Source organism: Procambarus clarkii, chromosome 48 (assembly GCF_040958095.1).
Source record: "Procambarus clarkii isolate CNS0578487 chromosome 48, FALCON_Pclarkii_2.0, whole genome shotgun sequence".
Taxonomy (NCBI): Eukaryota; Metazoa; Arthropoda; class Malacostraca; order Decapoda; family Cambaridae; genus Procambarus; species Procambarus clarkii.
Genome location: NC_091197.1, coordinates 32625321 through 32651085, shown reverse-complemented (window position 1 = coordinate 32651085; position 25765 = coordinate 32625321). Strand labels below are relative to the sequence as shown.

General features: G+C 41.8%; 1 protein-coding gene across 1 annotated transcript in view; it reads left to right on the top strand.

Moving 5' to 3' along the window:
* The first annotated feature begins 6515 nt into the window (after positions 1-6515).
* LOC138351195 (A-kinase anchor protein 5-like) overlaps positions 6516-25765 on the top strand; it is a 37878-nt gene continuing 18628 nt past the window's right edge. The window contains exon 1 of the mRNA XM_069302838.1: positions 6516-6652. Within this exon, the coding sequence (XP_069158939.1) occupies positions 6516-6652 (137 nt within the window). The remainder of the gene's footprint in view (positions 6653-25765) is intronic.

Below are 25765 nucleotides of genomic sequence, written 5' to 3'. Positions count from 1 at the left end.
ACTCTGATGTTGTCTCTGGCACTCTGGTGTTGTCTCTGGCACTCTGGTGTTGTCTCTGGCACTCTGGTGTTGTCTCTGGCACTCTGGTGTTGTCTCTGGCACTCTGGTGTTGTCTCTGGCACTCTGGTGTTGTCTCTGGCAGCTGGCACTCTGGTGTTGTCTCTGGCAGCTGGCACTCTGGTGTCGTCTCTGGCAGCTGGCACTCTGGTGTTGTCTCTGGCACTCTGGTGTTGTCTCTGGCAGCTGGCACTCTGGTGTTGTCTCTGGCACTCTGGTGTTGTCTCTGGCACTCTGGTGTTGTCTCTGGCACTCTGGTGTTGTCTCTGGCACTCTGATGTTGTCTCTGGCACTCTGGTGTTGTCTCTGGCACTCTGGTGTTGTCTCTGGCACTCTGGTGTTGTCTCTGGCACTCTGATGTTGTCTCTGGCACTCTGGTGTTGTCTCTGGCACTCTGATGTTGTCTCTGGCACTCTGGTGTTGTCTCTGGCACTCTGGTGTTGTCTCTGGCACTCTGGTGTTGTCTCTGGCAGCTGGCACTCTGGTGTTGTCTCTGGCAGCTGGCACTCTGGTGTTGTCTCTGGCAGCTGGCACTCTGGTGTTGTCTTTGGCAGCTGGCACTCTGGTGTTGTCTCTGGCAGCTGGCACTCTGGTGTTGTCTCTGGCAGCTGGCACTCTGGTGTTGTCTCTGGCAGCTGGCACTCTGGTGTTGTCTTTGGCAGCTGGCACTCTGGTGTTGTCTCTGGCAGCTGTCACTCTGGTGTTGTCTCTGGCAGCTGGCACTCTCGTGTTGTCTCTGGCACTCTGGTGTTGTCTCTGGCAGCTGGCACTCTGGTGTTGTCTCTGGCAGCTGGCACTCTGGTGTCGTCTCTGGCAGCTGGCACTCTGGTGTTGTCTCTGGCACTCTGGTGTTGTCTCTGGCAGCTGGCACTCTGGTGTCGTCTCTGGCAGCTGGCACTCTGGTGTTGTCTCTGGCACTCTGGTGTTGTCTCTGGCAGCTGGCACTCTGGTGTTGTCTCTGGCAGCTGGCACTCTGGTGTCGTCTCTGGCAGCTGGCACTCTGGTGTTGTCTCTGGCACTCTGGTGTTGTCTCTGGCAGCTGGCACTCTGGTGTCGTCTCTGGCAGCTGGCACTCTGGTGTTGTCTCTGGCACTCTGGTGTTGTCTCTGGCAGCTGGCACTCTGGTGTTGTCTCTGGCACTCTGGTGTTGTCTCTGGTTGTCTCTGGCAGCTGGCACTCTGGTGTTGTCTCTGGCAGCTGGCACTCTGGTGTTGTCTCTGGCAGCTGGCACTCTGGTGTTGTCTCTGGTTGTCTCTGGCAGCTGGCACTCTGGTGTTGTCTCTGGCAGCTGGCACTCTGGTGTTGTCTCTGGTTGTCTCTGGCAGCTGGCACTCTGGTGTTGTCTCTGGCAGCTGGCACTCTGGTGTTGTCTCTTGCAGCTGTCACTCTGGTGTTGTCTCTGGCAGCTGGCACTCTGGTGTTGTCTCTTGCAGCTGTCACTCTGGTGTTGTCTCTGGCAGCTGGCACTCTGGTGTTGTCTTCGGCAGCTGGCACTCTGGTGTTGTCTTCGGCAGCTGGCACTCTGGTGTTGTCTCTGGCAGCTGGCACTGACTGGTGTTGTCTCTTGCAGCTGTCACTCTGGTGTTGTCTCTGGCAGCTGGCACTCTGGTGTTGTCTCTGGCAGCTGGCACTCTGGTGTTGTCTCTGGCAGCTGGCACTGACTGGTGTGCGTACCTTTGATTTTAAGGAAAAGAAGGTTGTTTTTGAACTGTATAAATCTCTGGTGCGCCCCCCTTCCCCTTCTGGATTATTATTTCCAAAGAAGGAGACCTCGTCTTCAAAAGGACGCAGCTGCTCTGGAGAAAGTGCAACACCGGGCAATAAAAATCATTCTAGAGCTAAGTCATCTCTCGTACCAGGAACGGTTGAGGGCCACAGGGCTAACAACACTTCAAACCATACATGACATGGCGGATCTCGTCGAAGTGTTCAATATACTGAACAATATGGAGGATGTTGACAATTTCTTCTAAAAGGTCAGATGTAACACAGACAAGGAACAACGGGTTCAAGCTCATCAAACCACAATGTAGGACTGAGAACTGGAGATGCTTTTTCACCCATGAAACCGCCTACCCGCAGAAGCCGAAAATGCCAAATCTCTGTTAAATTTTTAAATCTAGCTGGAAAATCTTCAGGGCAAATTTTACAATCCGGCGGCTCCCTGTCCTCGTCGAAGCCACTAGAGTGTATATAGCCCACAGGTAAATTCAGGTAAATAACAAAAAACATGGAACACCATTTCCCAGATATTAGGGTTAAGTAAAAACTTTAAAAACAAAACTATTTTTCATGATGGAACTTGTATAATGTTATCTGCTACTCAATTCAATAGTTTCTTCGCCTCCATTGCAGGGTTGCCAGAATCCGAATTGCTGAAAGTAGCAAGCTTCAGTACTAAAAGTCGTGAATTTATAATTAAAGTAACTAAACAGTTTTTTTAGCGATTGACGTGCTTGTCAGAGTTCATAGCCCATCTTATTTAAAAAGTAGCCCAACAAATTGAAAATAGCGACATACGTAGCTGACTTTTTAATTGGGCTATAAGTAACCCAATCAGGCTATAATGAGCCCCAATTAGACTATGCGTAGCCCAATTGGGCTAGGTGTAGCAGAATTTGGTTTCGTGTAGCCCAATCTGGCAATCCAGCTCCATTGGTACATCCCGTCCAAATGAGATCCCAGACTCCCTAACTAACCTAGATTACTGCCTCTCTAGCAGCTATCCAGAGTCTCTGTACTGATCCCCCTACAAGCTCCACACATGCCAATCACATTATCCTCTCACTTAAAATTAAATCAAGTAACCTTTCTTAGATAACAACCTTAACTCAGACACACACAGTTACAGCCCCGCTCCTGTGCCAGGTAAGTCCTCTACGGGCTCACCATAGCCCGTGCTACTTGTCCCGCTCCAGTGCCAGGTAAGTTCACTACGGGCTCACCATAGCCCGTGCTACTTACACCGCTCCTGTGCCAGATAAGTCCACTACGGGCTCACCATAGCCCGTGCTACTTGCCCCGCTCCTGTGCCAAGAAAGTCCACTACGGGCTCACCATAGCCCGTGCTACTTACCCCGCTCCTGTGCCAGATAAGTCCACTACGGGCTTACCATAGCCCGTGCTACTTGGAACTTTTCGTTCAGAGTTGCTGAGTCTAAACAACAACAACCCTAATTTAACAAAAAACTCTAGGTATTAGGCTCCTATCATAACATTGCTCTTCAACAAATCCATTGAACTCCGATACTTCTCTGATATTCTTAAGAAGACTAGAGTAATCCCAGTTCATAAAAGTGGTCATCTCTCCGAAATCAAAAATTTTAGACTTATATCAATCCTCCCCCATACTTTCCAAAATATTTGAAAAACTATTGTTCAAACAACTTTACTTCTGCTTAGACAAATATAATAATACTTAGTTCATACCAATATGGGTTCATACCCCTTAAAAGCATCAACGATACTATAATTAATATGTTTAACCTGATACATGCAGCTCTTGATAAAAATGAGTACCCCATAGCTTTATTTGTTGATCTACGTAAGGCTTTTGACACAGTTAACGACGGTAAACTACTTTTAAAACACTGAAATCAGAGGTCATGCTCTTCAATACTTACGATCCTACTTTAGTGAAAGGCTCCAGAATGTTTATATGAATGATGCTAACTCTTCCACTCTGCCAGTTAACATTGGTGTTCTACAGGGGAGTATTCTTGATCCACTCCTCTTTCTCATTTACTTCAATGATCTTCCTAATGCTACTCAGCACTGGAAACTAGTTCTATTTGCTGATGACACAACTTCCACTTTCTCTAATGCTTACCCACATATTATAAATGGCACAGTGAACACATATGTGGAGAGCTAGTGTCACAATTTATATGTTTGTCCTGCACACCGCCCCCCATCCAGTGGGCAGCGGTGGATAGGTTACAATCACTTAGTTACTACCTACAGTTAGCAAACTGGGGATATTTGGCTAAAATTTCTGGTAGCAGATAATTTTGAATAAAAACTTTACACATCGTTGGAACATTGGTTATAGAATTGCATATGTCTGTTGCTTAATTTAGAACCTGTACTTGAGGTCGATCTCGAACCCATTGTTGATGTGACGACTTTTATTGAATTTTGTAACTAGTTCATCAAGATTGTAACTTGCTTAGCTAAATGAATTGTGGGGTTCAGTCCCTGAGCCCATTATGTGCCTCTGTAACCCTTTCCACTACCGCCCACAAGATGGGTATGGGGTGCATAATAAATGAACTAAACTAACTAACAGTGAACACTGTAACGCCCGAAACGCTATGCATATTATTGGCTTTAGGTATTGTATGTACTAGCTCTATCTTTAAATCGAACATTGTGTTTGTAATTCTTCATCAATGTATGTACTTTTACCTGAATAAAAATTTGAATTTAAAATTGAATTTGAATTGAACTGAACAAAGTCCACCAGTGGTTGACAGTTAACACACTTACCTTTAACATTGACATATTATATGGTAACAAGTCTTCAAATCAGATTAACATAAGTATTAACAATTTCTAAATAATGAGCAAATTAGGAGTAAATTCCTTGGAGTTCACATTGACAACAAGCTGAACTTACATTACCAAATATAAAAATGCAATACAAAAGTCTGTGAAACAGTAGACATTCTCTACAAGATCAGATACCACGTACCTCGCTCTGCCTTGGTAAGGCGTCATTACTCTCATCTCTCATGTCTCTCTTATGGTATCTGTGCCTGGGGCTCCTACAACCCAAAATTCTCGTACCAGCTACTTAGACAAAGGACTTCCAGTTGATGTAGTATACATGGATTTTGATAAAGCATTTGATAGGTACACCATGAAAGACTGGCAAGGAAATTACAGACACATGGAATAAATGGAAGCATACTATAATGGATATAGTAGTAGGCATCCTTCAGTCTCGGGAGACGATGGAGTTGCGCGCTGGTTGCTCTCCAGGGGCCCAAAGCCTGGGTAGGTCAATATGGAGAAGCTGTTACCCATGCAGCAGGTCCCCCCCTTTCCCCTCTCCACGTTGCTGTAATTATCAGATATTATGTACCTAACTCTGCTCTCATCTCTATATTATGCACTAATCTATCCCTATCTTAATTATGGTATCTGTGCATGGGGTTCAACCACTGCAAACCACCTCAAGTCCATCATCACCCAGCAAAAATCTCCTTTCAGAATAATAACAAATTTTGCTTTCAGACAACACTCAGCCCCCTTGTGTAACTCCCTAAACATGCTAAACATAATCTCACTCCACAAATTCTCTTGTGTCAACAAAATCCTGTTCTTAAATGCAAATCCTGCTCTGAAACTCTCCCTGGACAGATGTAATAGGACCCATTATCACCACACCAGAAATAAATATCTCTTTGATATCCCCAGAGTCAAACTTAATCTGTGTAAACACTCTATGCAAATTAAGGGACCCAGTCTATGGAACTCACTCCCTTTTGAATAGAAAGGCTATCCAACTTTTGCGTCATTCAAAAACAATATTAAAAAGTACCTAATTTCATCTTCATAGTTTTTTACCTTTTGCTTAAAATTGCACTGTATCTATTGCTACCTAATCTCCCAATCTTTATGTACCCAATCCGAACATCTTTACCATTGTGATCATTGCTGTCTTCTTATATGTACTGTCAATCTGCTGTATGGTGTCTATTAATCTTGTTTAAATTACCAATCAAGCTGTCAATGTAATCAATCAGAGCTTTATTATGCCAATGTGCTTTAATATACTTACTAATCTCTCTCATCTCATTTTTTTTCTTGCAATGTATTTGTTATCATTTTATTAATTTTGATAGAATTTACCTACTTAAAATTATCTGTTAGATTAAGGACCTGCCCGAAACACTGCGCGTACTAGTGGCTTTACAAGATTGTAAATACTATGCTATGTATTCTCACAAACTCAATGTACCTTCTTGTATATAAACAAACAAATAAATAAATAAATAAATAAATAAATAAATAAATAAATAAATAAATAAATAAATAAATAAGTAAATAAGTAAATAAGTAAATAAGTAAATAAATAAATTATCCAATAGAAAGGCGACGCCAATACACATGGTTCCAGCACCGTCGCAGGAGCTGCCAGAACGAGGTCGACGTCGACAACGAACTACCTTAGGGGCTCCAACTCCGGATTTTTCCTTGAGGTTGACTCATGAAGCCTTTCTCTAAAGAGGGGTATGGCCGGAAGGCAGCGGAGTTTTAGAATCAGGGTTTCCTTCCCCCTAGATGAGCTGCCTTCCCAGGCTGACGAGTCCCATCTACCCGGAAGAAGAATGGATAGCACAATGGTTAAAACAACGAAAACAAAGAGTCGTGCTAAATGGGAATGAATCTGATTGGAGAAATGTGGTAAGTGGGGTACGACAGGGACCATCTTTGGGCCAACCCTTTTTGTCATGTACATCAATGACATAGATGAGAATATTACAAACAACATCATCAAATTTGCAGATGACACAAAGATTTATGGGAAAGTGGGAAATGATAATGATGTTGAAGCTTTACAAAAAGATTTACATGAACTCCACCAATGGTCGGAAGACTGGCAAATGCTTTTAATATAGAAAAATGCAAGACCCTGCATGTGGGGCATAACAACCCACGCCACAACTACCAAATAAATAACAGTACATTACAGCAGTTTGATGAAGAAAAGGACCTTGAAGTCAAAATCCACCATTCACTGAAAGTTGCACAGTAGGTAGGGGGCAGCAATCAAAAAGCTAACCAAACCCGTGGAATAATCAAGCGTACCTTCGACTTTAAGAAAAAGAAGGTAGTTATTTAATTGTATAAATCTCTGAAGCGCCCCCACCTGGATTATTGCATCCAGGCATGGAGACCTCATCCTCAAAAATACACACCTGTTCTGGAGAAAGTGCAACACCGGGCAACAAAAATCATTCCAGGGCTAAGTCAACTCACGTATGAGGAACGGTTGAGGGCCACAGGGCTAACAACATTGCAAACTAGATATGACAGGGCGGATCTCACTGAAACTTTTAAAATACTGAACAATTTGGAGGATGTCGATTCGGACAATTTCTTCAAAAGGTCAAATGTAACACAAACAAGGAACAACGGATCCAAGCTCATCAAGCCATAGTGTAGGACTGAGAACAGGAGATGCTGTTTCACCTACAGGGTTATTAATCCATGGAACCGCTTACCCGCCGAAGCCGTAAATGCCAAAACTCCTTTAACCTTTAAAGTAAAGCTGGAAAAAATCCTCAAGGCAAATGGGAGGAGCTTCGACAAGCCGCCGGCTTCCTGTCCTCATCGAGACCACTAGTGTTGGTGGCTCTCAGGTAAACTCAGGTAAGATCGAGACAGAGATAGGAAGTTAATGGTAATTAAACAATTAAGGTAACAGTATATTTAAGTAGGTAACTTCCAGCAAAATATGTTTACAGGAACATTGTAAGAACAATTGTCACGATACACAAAGCTCAGATTAACACACAATAACGACTAAGATTAGTACATTACCGTATGTCAGTACATTACGGTAAAATTTTGGGGTTATCAACTGGTTCATTGTAGCACAATTTGTGGATCATTTCAAGGAATAATGCAGTAAATGTGCACTCAATAAATATCTCTTTGATATCCCCAGAGTCAAACTACATCTGTGTAAACACTCCATGCATATAAGAGGACCCAGTCTATGGAACTCACTCCCTGATGAATTAACAAATTGTCCAACCTATGCCCTGTTCAAAAGTAAAATAAAAAAGTACCTAATTTCTTCCTCATAGTTTTAATTTCTAATTTCTTTCTCATGGGGCATAACTGGCCGACCCCTCACAGTGTTCAAGAGAGAACTGGATAAGCACCTCCAAAGGATACTTGATCAACCAGGCTGTGACTCATACGTCAGGCTGCGAGCAGCCGCGTCCAACAGCCTGGTTGATCAGTCCGGCAACCAGGAGGCCTGGTCGACGACCAGGCCGCGGGGACGCTAAGCTCCGGAAGCACCTCAAGGTAACCTCAAGGCAAGGTAGTTTCCTACCTTGTGCTTCAAACTCACACTGTATCTTGAACTACCCACTTCCCCAATATTAATACTTAGACTAATTAATTACTTAATCTTTACCAGTGTAATCCCCTCTGTCAGCATATATTATTGATATAAAAACCTTGCTACAATGTACCTTTTCACGATATGTTAGATTAAGGACCTGCATGAAACGCTATGCGTGTTAGTAGGTTTACATGAATGTACAAATATCAATCTTATGTAATCTCACCAACCCATTCTAACCTGCACCAACATTCTTGCATATAAATTATTATTATTATTATTATTATTATTATTATTATTATAAAGCCACTAACACGCATAGCGTTTCGGGCAGGTCCTTAATCTATAAGGACCTGCCTATATAATTTTAAGTATGTAATTTTAAGTAGATAATTTTAAGTAGGTAATTTTAAGCAAAATTTAGAAATATTAACAGGTACATTGCAAGAAAATTTGACAAAGATTAGTAGGTACATTAACGTATAATTTGAGGGTTATCAACAGCTACAGTGTAGCATAATTTGAGGATTATTTCTAGGTGTAATGTAGTAAAATATGCGTTCATTATAACAACCATGATATATAAGATGATAGAAATGATTAGAATGGTGAAGTTGTATGACTTAGGCATATAATGGGGGGGATTGGGTAGCACAAGATACAGTGCGAGTTTAAGGCACTAGGAAGGAAACTATGAGGATGAAATTAGGTACTTTTTGGTTATATTTTTGAATAAGACGTAGGTTAGACAGCTTTTCAATTCGTTAGGGAGTGAGTTCCATAGACTAGGTCCCTTTATTTGCATAGAGTGTTTACACAGATTTAGTTTGACTCTGGGGATATCAAAGATATATTTATTTCTGGTGTGGTAATTATGTGTTCTATTATATCTGTCCAGGAAGAGTTTCAGAACAGGGTTTGCATTTAGGAACAAGGTTTTGTATATGTAGATAGCACATAATAATATGTGGAGTGAGTTTATGTTGAGCATGTTTAGGGATTTAAATAGGGGGCTGTGTATTGTCTGAAGACAGAGTTTGTTATTGTTCTGATAGGAGATTTTTGCTGGTTGATGATGGGCTTGAAGTAGTTTGCAGTGGTAGAACCCCATGCACAGCTACCGTATGTAAGATAGAGATAGATTAGCGCGTAGAATAATGAAAGGAGTGCAGAGTTTGGAACATAATATCTGATTTTAGAAAGTATACCAATCGTATACTACGTTTTGAGACTTTCTTGGTTATGCTGCGGCCCGTGTGGCACCCGTACTGTCAATGGTAGAGTGGGGGAGGTTGTGCTATTGGTGGTTATATATTGGTGTCTGTCACTGAGATAGCAACTAATAGTTCAGAGCAAGGCCTCGGATACCATAGTTGTGAAGTTTAAGTAAGAGGTAGTTATGGTTTATAGTATCAATGGCCTTTCTCAGGTCAATGAAGAGGCTAACTGGGAACTCGTTTTTGTCAAGGGCTGAGTAGATTATATTAAGCAGACTAGTAATGGCATCATTGGTACTCTTTTGGGAGCAGAAGCCAAACTGGCAGGGACTTAATATGTGGAGTTTAACAAAGTAAGAATAGAGCTGTTTGTAAATTTGTTTTCAAATATTTTTGATAGTATAGGTAGATTTGATATTGGCTTGTAATTGTTAATGTCAGCTTGTCTCGCCTCCTTTGTGAACTGGCGTCAATCTTGTTCTGAAATGTTGTGATGAAAACTAAATGACTTTCCGATCCCGAGTTAATCACTTACAAGAAACTGGTATATAATAAAGGTGCCCCGTTGTTGCCAGAAAGAGAGAAAGTAGAGGAGACAGAGGAGGCTTGCACCACAGTGGTCGCTCAATGACACATTGTCGACGGTGAAGAACCGACCATTACACAACTCTCTCGCTCACTCGCACAGTTTCTTGTTTACATCAACACTATATAACTTGAGATCATGTATCGAGGAAATGGCCAGAAAATATTCAACCCTTCCACTCGTGTATATCGAACCACTCCCCCTCGTGTTATTTATTTATTTATTTATTTATTTATTTATATACAAGAAGATACATTGGGTTTGTGAGACAAGGTAGCTAAAACTGCATGTGATAAGCCTGAAATTGAGTGGGATATGGGCATCAATCTCTGCTGTAAAAGCAACAATATTTCTGGAAATTAGGGGACACAGAGGAGCAGTCACTGACACACAAAGGCCAGAAAGCACGAGTATAAAGAGCTATGACATGTTTAGAACCGAGAATTATATGTCCGGGCAGCATAAAACATCCACTAGACAGTGTGACATTGTAATTGCCAGAATTAGGCTTGAATATTAATATCAATGACAAGTGGCTGCAGGTAATGAATCCCCCAAATGGGGAACATTCCAATTGTAAACTATGTGAACCAGAGCTGAGACATACTCTCCAACACTATATATGTGATTGTCCTGTTATAAGTGACTTCAGACCAATTGATATGAGGCACTTTGAGCTCTGCAATTACTTCATACACTCACGAATATTATAAGATATTTTATGCTGTACCCAGATTTTGCTAGTGAGGGCTAATAGGTCAGCCTGTGAAGAGAGCAGAGTGGGGAACATAATATCTAATTTTACGGAGTATACAGTCAGTTTTTTTATACTTTTTTGGCTGTGTTGTATGTGGGTACTGAAGTTGAATTTCTTGTCTGTGTATAAACCAAGGAACTTTCCATCATTTTAATGCTAATGTTAACATTGTCTATCTGAAACTGAGTTTGGTTTGATGATTTATTTCTAAATAAAATGAAGGACGTATTTTTTTATGTTTAGTGTGAGTCTGTTGGTTGACATCTATGCGTGTACTTTCTTAAGTCATAAGTCAGCCAAATTCAAATTCAAATTCAAATGTTTATTCAGGTAAAGTACATACATACAAGAGGTTATACAAAAGTTGATAGATTTATAGATAGAGCTGGTACATACAATGCCTAAAGCCACTATTACGCAAAGCGTTTCGGGCATGAAAAACATTAATGACTAAAACTTAATACTAATTGAGATTAAAGTATAAAATGTGTTGAGAATAAAAAAAAAAGGGGGAACATGGCAGAAAAAACAGCACAAATACAATTAGGTCGACAAACAGCGTTTTTAAAAAATAACAGACATGGGTTGACAATATAGGGGTAAGGTAGGTTACAGGGAATTTATTAGGTAGTGCTTCGTTTTTATCTTAAACTGGTTGAGAGAGGTACAGTCTTTAACATGGTTGGGAAGGTCATTCCACATTCTATGTCCCTTGATATATATATATATATATATATATATATATATATATATATATATATATATATATATATATATATATATATATATATATATATATATATATATTATTAAATATGACCGAAAAAGTAAGATCTTTCTCGATCTTTCGTACGTTTCTTTTCACTGTTGGTGGTAATTCAAAAATCAATTCTCCAAAATTCATCTTTATTTCTAGTCTGACGCGACACTTCAGCGCGTTTCGTAAAACTTATTACATTTTCAAAGACTTTTAGCTTACACATACCCAACAGTGTAAGCCAATATATGCCAATATACGTCATTCTTAAAAAAGACGAATATCTGGCAAAAATGAACCTCATACTCTCTGACCAAACTAAATTCCAAAGGGTAACGAAGGACACTACAGCCGAATTGAAAGCAAAGGTCAACAAACTGATCGAAACTGTGAACGCCAAGAAATCCGGACTCCACCTGCCAAAGATTATTGGGGAATATAAACCTGGATATGCGTATGGAAATGTCAAGACACACAAGCCTGGAAACCCACTTTGGCCAATCATCAGCCAGATACCCACACCCACGTACAGACTGGCGAAGCGACTCAACGGCCTGCTGACTCCTTATGTCCCTTGCGCCTGAAGTCTCCAAAGGAATTTGTTGATTTACTGCGGGGCACACGGGCCACAGGGATAAGAGCCTCGTTGGACGTAGAATCACTGTTTACCAACGTACCTGTGGACGAGACAATCGGGATGATAGCCGACAGAGTGTATCGTGATCCGGCCTGCACTCCTCTTGACATACCAGAAAACATCCTAAGGAAACTACTCCAAGCTTGTACTAAAGAGGCACCCTTCTTGAGCCCGGATGGGCACATGTATAAGCAAGTAGATGGGGTCGCCATGGGTTCTCCCCTAGGTGTCCTGTTTGCAAACTTCTACATGGGTACCATCGAGCAAAAAGTCTTAGTCGAAATGAACTTGAAACCGGCCATATACTGCAGGTATGTTGACGACATTTTTACACAGGTACCTGATGTCAGACATCTGCAGGAGCTGAAGGAGGCATTTGAGCAGAGTTCCGTGCTGCGTTTCACTTACGAGATGGAAAAGGATGGGAAGCTGCCCTTTCTAGATGTAACAGTCATGGAAAAGAGCGGAGGTTTCCACACTGCAGTCTACACTATGGAAACGAACATAGGAATGTGCCTAAATGCCAACAGCGACTGCCCAGACAGGTACAAGAGGAGTGTTGTTAACGCTTATGTCGACCGTGCTCTCAGCCACAGCTCAGAATGGAAGCAAGTCGACGAAGAACTCTGTAGGGTAAGGCAGGTCCTAGTCAACAACGGCTTCTCCAATGGTTTCGTCGAAGACATCATAAGAAGGAAAGTGAAACGGCATGCAACCTCTGAAGAGACAACTAACACAACACCTATATCCCCTATTAGACTATTTTACAGGAACTTCTTTTCCACAGCTCATAAAACGGAGGAAAGGGTCCTGAAAGATATTGTTAATAGAAACGTTATCCCTACAGACAAAAATCAGAGGATACAACTGACGATTTACTATAAAACCAGAAAAACGGCCAGCCTACTCATGAGAAACTCTCCAGACACAAAGCAGAACGCTTTGAAAGAGACCAACGTCGTTTATGCCTTCAAATGCCCTCTTGGGGACTGAAAGCTCCAAAAAACCCAGTATATAGGCAAGACAACAACATCTCTTTCTAGGCGTTTAACGATGCATAAGCAACAGGGCTCCATTAAGGAACATATAATCTCTTTCCACAACCAAACCATCGCCAGAGAAATCCTAGTAAACAACACAGAAATCATCGATAGATACAGCGATAGCAGGCGTCTTGACATTTGCGAGGCACTACACATTAAGAAGTCAACACCAGCAATCAACAGCTAAGTAATGCACAACTATATTCTACCCACCTCAAGACTCTGCTCCAATATAGAAGCATCAAGAAATATGGACTAATAGGCTTTCTACAATCACTTCCATTCAATACCCATTGTTTCGTGTTTTGTCTTGTGTTGATGAAATTAATACCCTATTAATACCACGTCACCCCATCCACCTCACTCAAATGTAGATATAAACAAATCGGAGATGTGTAAGTTCTATTCAGTTGTGTATGTGTAAAGTCTTTGAAAATGTAATAAGTTTTACGAAACGCGCTCAAGTGTCGCGTCAGACTAGAAATAAAAATGAATTTTGGAGAATTAATTTTTGAATTACCACCAACAGTGAAAAGAAATGTACGAAAGATCGAGAAAATTCGTGTTAGAATTATTAATCTTACTTTTTCGGTCATATTTAATAATATATATATATATATATATATATATATATATATATATATATATATATATATATATATATATATATATATATATATATATATATATTGTGACGGTAACGCGTTGGTGTTCGGCTGTTTAAGGCTAGGGGTATGGCCTCGTCACATAGTTATAAAAAAAAATATAGAAAAACTGGAACTTCGTCTGTGGTAAGGTAAGGAGAAGACACAAAACACAAGTAAATTTTAACAATGAAATTTTAATTACGTTAAATAAATCAAAACATAAATAAAAGGGACAAACAAATTCGTATAATAAAATCAATCAATCAAAATAATAAGAATAATTAAATGACACAATGAAAAGTTACGTTAAGGCAAAATAACAAGAAGTGCAATACAAAAATAAAGGAAGGTGCTGGAATATTGGCTTTAAGCTACCACCTCTCTCAGTATACGCTAACGTCTAGCCGGGAGGAGTGGTAACCGCGGAAGCACAGAATATTCTGAGGTCTGAGGTCGTGGCGACCCCAGACATCAAGTAGTATGGGGGGGGGGCGAGTGCAGTTGCAGCCAGACCGGCGACCAATCAGCGGAGCCGGTAGTAAGACAGGTAGTTTGGCGGTTTGAGTCTGAGCAGGTGTCTCTGGCTGCATACATTTTGCTCTCTGGCAAACCTTGCTGGTGTTGTTGTCGTTGTTGGACATTTCTTCCATAGTAGTTTTATATAATTTTAACGACGTAATTGTGGAGGGAAGAGCAGGCTCAATCTCTTGAAGGAGATTATCGTCACAACTCTCCCCCGAAGCCTGCGGTTCTGGAAGAAGTACGTCGTTATGTGGTGGAGTATTAGATGGAGTTGCTTCTACTTCATAAACTCTGGAGAGATCATGGGCTAAGATGTTGTCAGACTCTTGGTATAGCGTGTCTCCAGGTTGAATTTCTGCAGGTAGCAAGCCCATAGTAGAAGACGTTGAGATGAGAAGTGGGCGTGCTGCAGGAGATGTAGGGTGGTGTGGTCCGTATTGATGGTGGACCGAGCACTTTTCAGGTGTGGAGTGAAGTGCTGAAGCTTCAGGATGAGGAAGAGTAGCTCCTTGCCAATTGTTCCGTAGTTCCTTGTAGCAGTAGTCGCTGACAGGTGTATTCTTCTCGCCTCGTTGCTGCATCACGACACCACCAACGTCGGTACCATTGGCGTCGACATGGAGGATGAAGGGCTTATCTGACGAGGTGAGAGTGGAATTAGAAGAGGGCAAAGGAGCACGATTATTATCCTGAAAGCATTTGGGAAGATCATTAAGGATTTCGGAATTAGAAAGCGCTGACTCCTTGTCAGTGCTTTCGGGAGGAGAAGCTGGGATGGTCTCACTGTGGATGTAGGGTTCTGTGAAGGTAGAACAATTAGTCAGGACAGTGGGAGGAGTACCATTATATTGCTTCAGGAGGTTGACGTGGCACAGCTGGGTCTTCCGCCGCCTATCTGGAGTCTCTATTACGTAGTTGTTATTATTCCTGCACTCTTTGATGCAGTAGGGTCCTGAAAACCTGTTTTGTAAAGGTGAACCTGGGATAGGGAAATATGCAAGGACGAAGTCTCCCGGCTTGAATTTTCTTACTTTGCTGGTCTGGTTGTAATGAGTCTTCATTCTCACCTGGGCTTTCAATAGATTATCATGGGCAAAACGGTGGACTCTCTCTAGAATGTGTTGAAGGTTTTGAAGAAACTGGGGCACATTCTGATGCTCACTGAAGGTGGCATCTCGGAGAGTCTTTGAAAGCCTTAAGGGGAGTACGGCACTTACGGCCGTAGAGCATCTCATAAGGAGATACTCCTAGGGACTCATTGGGGAGACTTCTGAAAATACACATTATAAGGTCAATCTGCTTATCCCAATCCTTCGAGGTTTCACTACAAAACTTTTTCAAGAGTGCTTTGATGGTCTGATGACTACGTTCAAGAGAACCCTGTGAAGCAGGATGATAGGGGCTGGACAATACCTGTTTGATGTTGAACTCCTCCAGTGTCCTTTTGAAGAGATCACTGGTGAAGTTGGTACCACAGTCGCTTTGAATCTCCCTGGGAAATCCGTATTGAGTGAAGATCTTCAATAGATGTTTTATAACCGTAGCAGCCGTGATGTTCTTCACTGGAACTGCTATGGGAAATCTGGTGGTAGGACACAGGATGGTTAGGATGTAGGCGTTACCTGAACTGGTCCGAGGTAAAGGACCAACACAGTCTATTATGAGTCTGTGGAAAGGTTCCGCAGGCACCTGTATGGGAATCAGTGGCGCTCTGGGAATGGAGATGTTCGGTTTGCCTGCCATCTGACATGTATGACACTGTTTTACGTACTGTTTGACGCTATTTACCATACCTGGCCAGTAGTAGTCTTGACGAATCCCATGGTAAGTCTTGTTGAAGCCGTAGTGGGAGAGTACTCCGTGGGCCATGTGTAGAATAGTGGGCCGCAGGCTGGTGGGAATCACAAGTTGTTCGATGTTGGCCCAATCGTCCTCCTCCTTCAGTTTACTGGGTCTATATCTGCGGTAGAGCAGGTCGTTCTCTAGGAAGAACCCAGGAATACTGTCGGGCTGAGTCTCAGCCTGGAAAAACAATGGTGTTAAAGTAAGATCTTCCCTCTGCAACTTACGGAACTCCAACTTGGTCAGATGCGGGGGGAGTTTCTGAGGGTCTTGAGGGACAGCGGTAGCAGTAGAGTCAGCTGGCTGTGGACGTGCGGCTTGTGCACGGGTGGTCACGACAACCGGAGGAGAAACTTCATCACTCTCTTGAACCTCTGCTGGAACATACTCTAGAATAGGGTTTATTGGCACAGAGTTACACACCTGGGGTTTGTCCATGACGATCAGGTTGGTCGGTTGCAGGTCTTCTGCCAAGTCGTTGCCTAGGAGAAGTTGCACTCCAGGCATGGGAAAAGGCTTTTCCCTGACGGCGACTTGGACTTCCCCGTTCACGTAGGGACAATCCAGGTGGACTCTGGCGAGAGGGTATGGAGTGGTAGCAGTGAGGTCAGTGATGAAGACAGTTTCTCCGGTGTAGGTGATGTTGGGCACAGCCGACTTCAAGATGATCGATTGTAAAGCCGCTGTGTCCCTCAAGATCTTCAATTTGAAACGTCCCTCCGGATTTGAACCGTTGGCAGAGACAGTTCCAGTATACAGGTGGTTACTGAAAAGAGAAAGATCATTAACCTTAACACCAACATTCATCACAGGCTTACCGGACTTAGGAGGAGTTGGTTTGGGTTTTTGTTGGTCAGTGGTTCCCTTGTATTGAGACTTACCACACTTGTCTATGGTATGTCCATAGAGTCTACAATACTTGCAGTACAGTTGTGAACCAGCTTGATCGGGGCTCACCTTCTCGTAACTGTACCACGACTTCTTACTGGAGGATGGTTCGGGTGTCAGCCGGTGGATGAGGCTGTAAGTGTCAGCCGACTTAGCACACTTCAGGTAGTCGGTTTCTTCTTTATCTGCTAAGTAGAGGCGGACAGGAGGCGGCACACGTCTCAAGAATTCTTCAACAAGCATCAGGTTGACGAGTTCTGTAAAAGTAGAGACATGTGCTGCTTCCAGCCATTTCATGAAATACCTCCGTTTCGTGTTAGCAAACTCAAGGAAGGTAGTGGTACTTGCCTTCAGGTGGTCATGGAATTTCCTTCTATAACTTTCGGTGGAAAGTAGGTAGGCGTCCAACACTGCTTGTTTCAGAGTGTGGTAGTCATTCTCAGACGCCAGAGTACTGAGTGTGACTGCAGCTCTACCTGTAAGATGGACTCTGAGAAGTGTGGCCCATTGGTCGACAGGCCAACTGAGTTGATTAGCAAGGGTTTCAAAGGTGGTGAAAAACACATCAACTTCTGCTTCTACAAAGGATGGCATTAACTTACTTGCATGTGATATATTAAAACTGACGGGAAGATTGGCAGTAGCTTGCTGGCGTTGAGTGAAGTGTGAAGTTTCCAAGGCGATTTCACGTTGAAGACACTCTAGAGCCAGAGTTGCTTGTTGCTTGTCATGTTCGCGTTGCATCTCCAACTCGCGTTGTTTGGTTTCAAGCCGTACGCGTTCCCGCTCTTGGAGTAAGGCAATCTCACGTTCTTGTTCTTCCCTTCGTATGGCAGCAGCTCGTTCTTGTCGTTCGAGGGTTTCCCTTTGCTGTTCGCGTTCAATCTTGGCCAGCTCTAGTTTGAGTTTCAGCGTTGCCAAGTCAGATTTATCTGCAATATAGTAAGTTTCATGAGTTTCAGAGTCGATCTTACCTTGCTCTAAATAGTAATCCAGCAACAGGTTGTATAGGTCATTTTTGTTGGCTTGGTAGGGAACTTCTAGTTGATACTCATGTGCAAGAGTTTGTAATTCAGTCCTCTTGGCACGACTTAAAGTCCCTATTTCACCTGCTGGATTTGCACGGAAAGCTTGGAGACGAAACATGGTGAAATTAGCAAATAAAGGTACACGAATATTCAATAGTGAATGTCAGAAACAGGACAACGTGGCAACTGGTACCTATCCTGTGAGATCTTTAACAATTAAAGTTAAGTAAAAGATGTTAAATGATTAAATTAAATCAAGGGCGCAGGAAATCTTGTACCCGGTACTCATGTAAGAGGATAAGGGCAAGAAAATCCTACTAACAAATGAAACAGAGTTTCGAAAACAAATGAAACAGTAAATTGTCTCAAAAGTAAAATTGGTAGTCCAAGGATGTAGGCATACCTTGCCACGTCTCTATAGGACATAAAGCAAGTTTTTCCTACTGAATTTAATATGTTACTTACAGAATTAGCGAACTTTTGTGCTCTGAAAAAGTAAGCTAATTCCCTACCGTTGTATGTATCATCATCTCTGACTGACGTGTAGGGGTGCGAGGTGTCAACTGGTGACGAGAACTGCTGCTGAGGTCCCAATTCAGCAACTAAAGTTCGAGCTAGAGGAACTATGGCCCTCTTTGTCCTCCTACAGTCAGATTGCAGAAGATTGGGTACTCTTGACCCGGGGCAGACCACAGTACCAGGGTACCAATATGATGATCTGTCAAAATGAGAAATATTCAAGGGACATAGATGGTAAACACGAGTAATAACACGGAGGGAGAGATGACCAATTAAGAGTATGACTGAGGCCTACAGTCACCACGTAATCCAAAGTTGTCTCACCTTCACCATATGTTACTCTCGTAATGCACAATACACCGCACCTTATAAAAAATGAAATTGAATATGAAAAATAGTAAAGCTACGTTAACAAAGTTAAATACGCTTACCATAAATTACCACTTGGCACCAGTACCTGAGTGAAGCTCCCGGACAGGCCCCCATATAACTTGTGACGGTAACGCGTTGGTGTTCGGCTGTTTAAGGCTAGGGGTATGGCCTCGTCACATAGTTATAAAAAAAAATATAGAAAAACTGGAACTTCGTCTGTGGTAAGGTAAGGAGAAGACACAAAACACAAGTAAATTTTAACAATGAAATTTTAATTACGTTAAATAAATCAAAACATAAATAAAAGGGACAAACAAATTCGTATAATAAAATCAATCAATCAAAATAATAAGAATAATTAAATGACACAATGAAAAGTTATGTTAAGGCAAAATAACAAGAAGTGCAATACAAAAATAAAGGAAGGTGCTGGAATATTGGCTTTAAGCTACCACCTCTCTCAGTATACGCTAACGTCTAGCCGGGAGGAGTGGTAACCGCGGAAGCACAGAATATTCTGAGGTCTGAGGTCGTGGCGACCCCAGACATCAAGTAGTATGGGGGGGGCGAGTGCAGTTGCAGCCAGACCGGCGACCAATCAGCGGAGCCGGTAGTAAGACAGGTAGTTTGGCGGTTTGAGTCTGAGCAGGTGTCTCTGGCTGCATACGTTTTGCTCTCTGGCAAACCTTGCTGGTGTTGTTGTCGTTGTTGGACATTTCTTCCATAGTAGTTTTATATAATTTTAACGACGTAATTGTGGAGGGAAGAGCAGGCTCAATCTCTTGAAGGAGATTATTGTCACAATATATATATATATATATATATATATATATATATATATATATATGGCACAACTCTCCTAAACACGAGAGTTAAGTATACAACTTTAGAACACTTTCCCACCAGGAGACTCGAACCCTAGCCAGCACAGAAGCCTTCCAGCAACTGGCATAACTGGTACGCCTTAACCCGCTCCACCACCCGCTCAGACCCTTAAAAGAGATGGTAATTTCGGAGTATTTAAATACCCCAAAGATCAACACCTCCCAAGAGCACCAGAGCAAGTGAGGGGTCATTTATACGTTAATTTCATCAAGTCCCTGTTAATATGGGAAGACACAGTGTCTCTGCTTAAGGCACAACTCTCCTAAACACGAGAGTTAAGTATACAACTTTAGAACACTTTCCCACCAGGAGACTCGGACCCTAGCCAGCACAGAAGCCTTCCAGCAACTGGCATAACAGGTACGCCTTAACCCGCTCCACCACCCGCTCAGACCCTTAAAAGAGATGGTAATTTCGGAGTATTTAAATACCCCAAAGATCAACACCTCCCAAGAGCACCAGAGCAAGTGAGGGGTCATTTATACGTTAATTTCATCAAGTCCCTGTTAATATGGGAAGACACAGTGTCTCTGCTTAAGGCACAACTCTCCTAAACACGAGAGTTAAGTATACAACTTTAGAACACTTTCCCACCAGGAGACTCGAACCCTAGCCAGCACAGAAGCCTTCCAGCAACTGGCATAACAGGTACGCCTTAACCCGCTCCACCACCCGCTCAGACCCTTAAAAGAGATGGTAATTTCGGAGTATTTAAATACCCCAAAGATCAACACCTCCCAAGAGCACCAGAGCAAGTGAGGGGTCATTTATACGTTAATTTCATCAAGTCCCTGTTAATATCGGAAGACACAGTGTCTCTGCTTAAGGCACAACTCTCCTAAACACGAGAGTTAAGTATACAACTTTAGAACACTTTCCCACCAGGAGACTCGAACCCTAGCCAGCACAGAAGCCTTCCAGCAACTGGCATAACAGGTACGCCTTAACCCGCTCCACCACTCGCTCAGACCCTTAAAAGAGATGGTAATTTCGGAGTATTTAAATACCCCAAAGATCAACACCTCCCAAGAGCACCAGAGCAAGTGAGGGGTCATTTATACGTTAATTTCATCAAGTCCCTGTTAATATGGGAAGACACAGTGTCTCTGCTTAAGGCACAACTCTCCTAAACACGAGAGTTAAGTATACAACTTTAGAACACTTTCCCACCAGGAGACTCGAACCCTAGCCAGCACAGAAGCCTTCCAGCAACTCGCATAACAGGTACGCCTTAACCCGCTCCACCACCCGCTCAGACCCTTAAAAGAGATGGTAATTTCGGAGTATTTAAATACCCCAAAGATCAACACCTCCCAAGAGCACCAGAGCAAGTGAGGGGTCATTTATACGTTAATTTCATCAAGTCCCTGTTAAGGGACTTGATGAAATTTAAGAAAGTTAAGGGACTTAAGGTGCCAATGTGGGGACCCACATACATATATATATATATATATATATATATATATATATATATATATATATATATATATATATATATATATATATATATATATAAGGTACAAACAAAAAGGTACATTGGGTAACACGCATAGCGTTTCGGGCAGGGCCTTAATCTAACACATAATTTTAAGTAAGTAATTTCTAGCAAAATTTAAAAACTTTTTACAGGTACATGGTAAGAAAATTTGACAAAGATTAGTAGGTTCATTAAAGTGAAATTTGAGGATTATCAACAGGTACATTGTAGCATAATTTGAGGATTAATTCAAGGTATTATGCAGTAAAATATGCGTTCAATATAACAACCAGGATTTAAGATGAAAGCAATGATTACAATGGTGAAGTTGCATGGCTTAGGTTGCTTGCCACCTAATGTTGGAAATTTCCAACACTTATTTACTAATCCTTAGTACAACAGGATGTATTTTTTGTACTAGGTGTCATAATTAACTAACATTACTAATCAGTAGTTTAGTGATACTGAATTCATTTCATTAAGACGTAAACCGTCATATATTTCCCTAGAACCATGGCCACAGTGTTGCATCAGTCAACTAGCCACAGGGAATCATTTCATATATTAACAGATCAAGTAAAATCTAGCTTTATTTTGCCCTTTTATTAAGGATAATCGTTTATTGATAGATTCCTATCCACCGCTGCCCACTGAATGGGAGGTGGTGTAACCTATCCACCGCTGACCAATGGATGGGGGCGGTGTTACCTATCCACCGCTGCCCACTGGATGGGGGGCGGTGTAACCTATCCATCGCTGTCCACTGGATGGAGGGCGGTGTAACCTATCCACCGCTGCCCACTGGATGGAGGGCGGTGTAACCTATCCACCGCTGCCCACTGGATGAGGGGCGGTGTATCCAAAGCCCTTCTACACCAGAGGGTAGTAGAAGGTTCGCCCTCTGCAATATGGTAACCTCTGGCAACCAAGTTAGAAAGGTTAAACATCCCATTAGGAGGGGGGGGGGTAGAAATAGCAGTTCAGTTATAAAGACTACGTCTAGGTTACAGATGCAACTGGAAGATTGGTGAACCTCGACAGTGAATGCATCTTCTGCCAAACAATCACAGACAAGTCCCTACTTATTTATTTATTTATTTATGTACAAGAAGGTACATTGGGATTGTGAGGATGCATAGCATAGTAATTACATTCTTGTAAAGCCGCTAGTACGCGCAGCGTTTCGGGCAGTGTTATGGTTGTGGTAAAGAAACAATCTTTGTCCTCATGGTTTTATTCTCTCTTTTTTTTTTTTTTTTTTTTTTTTTTTTTGAGATATATACAAGAGTTGTTACATTCTTGTACAGCCACTAGTACGCACAGCGTTTCGGGCAGGTCCCTGGAATACGATCCCCTGCCGCGAAGAATCGTTTTTTCATCCAAGTACACATTTTACTGTTGCGTTAAACAGAGGCTACAGTTAAGGAATTGCGCCCAGTAAATCCTCCCCGGCCAGGATACGAACCCATGACATAGCGCTCGCGGAACGCCAGGCGAGTGTCTTACCACTACACCACGGAGACTGGCGGAGTTCTCCGCCAGTAACAACAACAAAACAATTATCAGGTACATGAAATATTATTAACAAGATCATAAACAAAAGAGCATCTGCTCCAAACATGCTACCTCCAACATCTGTAGTACTCAATCCCAACATTCCTCCCCTTTTAAATAAACTATATCCCTACAAGTTAAGTCTATTAGGCGGCCGTATGACTCTTCCTGATTTTCTCAACTGGGAGTCCTGACCTGTTACTTCTGGGAAACATTATTCTGAATTATTCCTTGTAGAGTCCATAGAGTTAACTGTATCCCCATTACCCTCTACTGCCCCTTGCTCTGCATCCCGGTCTCCTGCAGGTGCTGCTATCCCTTCATTATAAGGATGGATATCACTAGTTGCCCCACCCCCACCTGAAGGGTCTTCAACATTCCCAGTGAACCTTGGCATGAGCTGATCTACATGCCTTTTCCAATTAAAAGTCTCCGTGGTGTAGTGGTAAGTCTCCGTGGTGTAGTGGTAAGACACTCGCCTGGCGTTCCGCGAGCGCTGTCATGGGTTCGTATCCTGGCCGGGGAGGATTTACTGGGCGCAATTCCTTAACTGTAGCCTCTGTTTAACGCAACAGTAAAATGTGTACTTGGATGAAAAAACGATTCTTCGCGGCAGGGGATCGTATTCCAGGGACCATAGGATTAAGGACTTGCCCGAAACGCTACGCGTACTAGTGGCTGTACAAGAATGTAACAACTCTTGTATATATCTCAAAAAAAAAATTAATGTTCCCAAAACTCTGCACTTGCAAAGTGAAATTCCTGCGGCCCAGGACTTCCCTAATTTTCCCTTCCACCCAGGGCTTTCCACTTCCAAAATTCCTTGCATATACTGCATCCCCCTCATTAAACAACAATTCCTCTCCCTGAGCCAACTGACTGGCCAAGCTAGTTACCGATTTCTCTTTATCGGGATCTGTCTTTACTGCTTCCATGTGCACTTTAAAGTGTCTATTAAACAGTAATTCAGAAGGAGATTTACCAGTAGTAGAATGAACAGTTTTCCTTTGATTATATAAAAATCTACAAAGTCTTGTATTAATAGTACCTCCCGTAAACCGCTTTAACCCTTCTTTCAAGGATCTCACTGCTCTCTCTGCTAGACCATTTGAAGAAGAATTATAGGGGGCAAGTGTTACATGTTTAATACCTTTTTTCGAAAAAATCTTCCATTTCCACAGAAACAAAATAAGGAGCATTGTCTGAGACAATTATGTCTGGCAATCCAAAATTACAAAATGTTTTCCTTAGTAATTCACAAGTTACAGATGATGTGGTGGAATTACACACATGCACATCCAGAAATTTGGTGTATGAATCCACCACCACTAGGTAATATTTATTATCCATAGGTCCCGCATAATCTACATGAAGTCTAGACCAGGGTTTTCCAGTGCATGGCCAAGAAAGTACTGGGGCCTGGGGTTTCTGATAATTCTTAAAGCAAATATGACAATTTTGTGTTACCTCAGCAATATCCTGGTCTATTTTTGGCCACCAAACCCAACTTCCAGCTTCTGCTTTCATAGCATTTATGCCATTATGGCCTACATGCAGCTGTTCCAAAATCTTACATCTCAGTCCCCCAGGCACCACCACTCTATTCCTATACAACAGTACATCCTGGTGAATACTAAGGTCAGCCTTTACTGCAACATACTCTGACAATAATAAATTATCATTCCAACCATATATGACATATTTCATCAACAGACTTAATTTGGGATCTCTACCAGTTTCCTTCCTAATAGTCTGGAATGAAATATCCTCAAAAGACATAGATTCCATCAGGTTAACATACTCCACTGGAATACTGGAATTTAATTTATTTATTTATTTATTTACTTATTTATTTATTTATATACAAGAAGGTACATTGGGTTAGAGAGAATACATAGCATAGTATTTACAATCTTGTAAAGCCACTAGTACGCGCAGCGTTTCAGGCACGTCCATAATCTAACAGATAATTTTAAGTAGGTAAATTCTAGCAAAATTAATAAAATGATAACAGATACATTATAAGAAAAAAATGAGATGAGAGAGAATAGCAAGTATATTAAAGTACATTGGTATATTAAAGCTCTGATTGATTACATTGACAACTTGATTGGTAATTTAAACAAGATTAACAGACACCATACAGCAGATTGATAGCACATATAAGGAGACAGCAATGATCACAATGGTAAAGATGTTCGGATTGGGTACATAAAGATTGGGAGATTGGGTAACAATAGATGCAGTGCAATTTTAAAGCAACAAGGTAAAAAAAACTATGCAGATGAGATTAGGTACTTTTTAGTTTTGTTTTTGAATGACGCAAAAGTTAGACAGCTTTTCAATTCACTAGGGAGTGAGTTCCATAGACTGGGTCCCTTTATTTGCATAGAGTGTTTACACAGATTAAGTTTGACCCTGGGGATATCAAAGATATTTATTTCTGGTGTGGTGATAATGGGTCCTATTACATCTGTCTAGGGAGAGTTTCAGAGCAGGATTTGCGTTTAAGAACAGGGTTTTGTAGATGTAATTGACACAAGAAAATTTGTGGAGTGAGATTATGTTTAGCATGTTAAGGGAGTTAAACAAGGGGGCTGAGTGTTGTCTGAAAGCAGAATTTGTTATTATTCTGATAGCAGATTTTTGCTGGGTGATGATGGACTTGAGGTGGTTTGCAGTGGTTGAACCCCATGCACAGATACCTTAATTAAGATAGGGATAGATTAGTGCATAATGTAGAGAGATGAGAGCAGAGTTAGGTACATAATATCTGATTTTGGAGAGTATCCCAACTGTTTTAGAGACTTTCTTAGTTATATATTGTATGTGGGTGCTGAAGTTAAGTCTCTTGTCTAAGTATAGGCCAAGAAACTTTCCATCATTTTTAT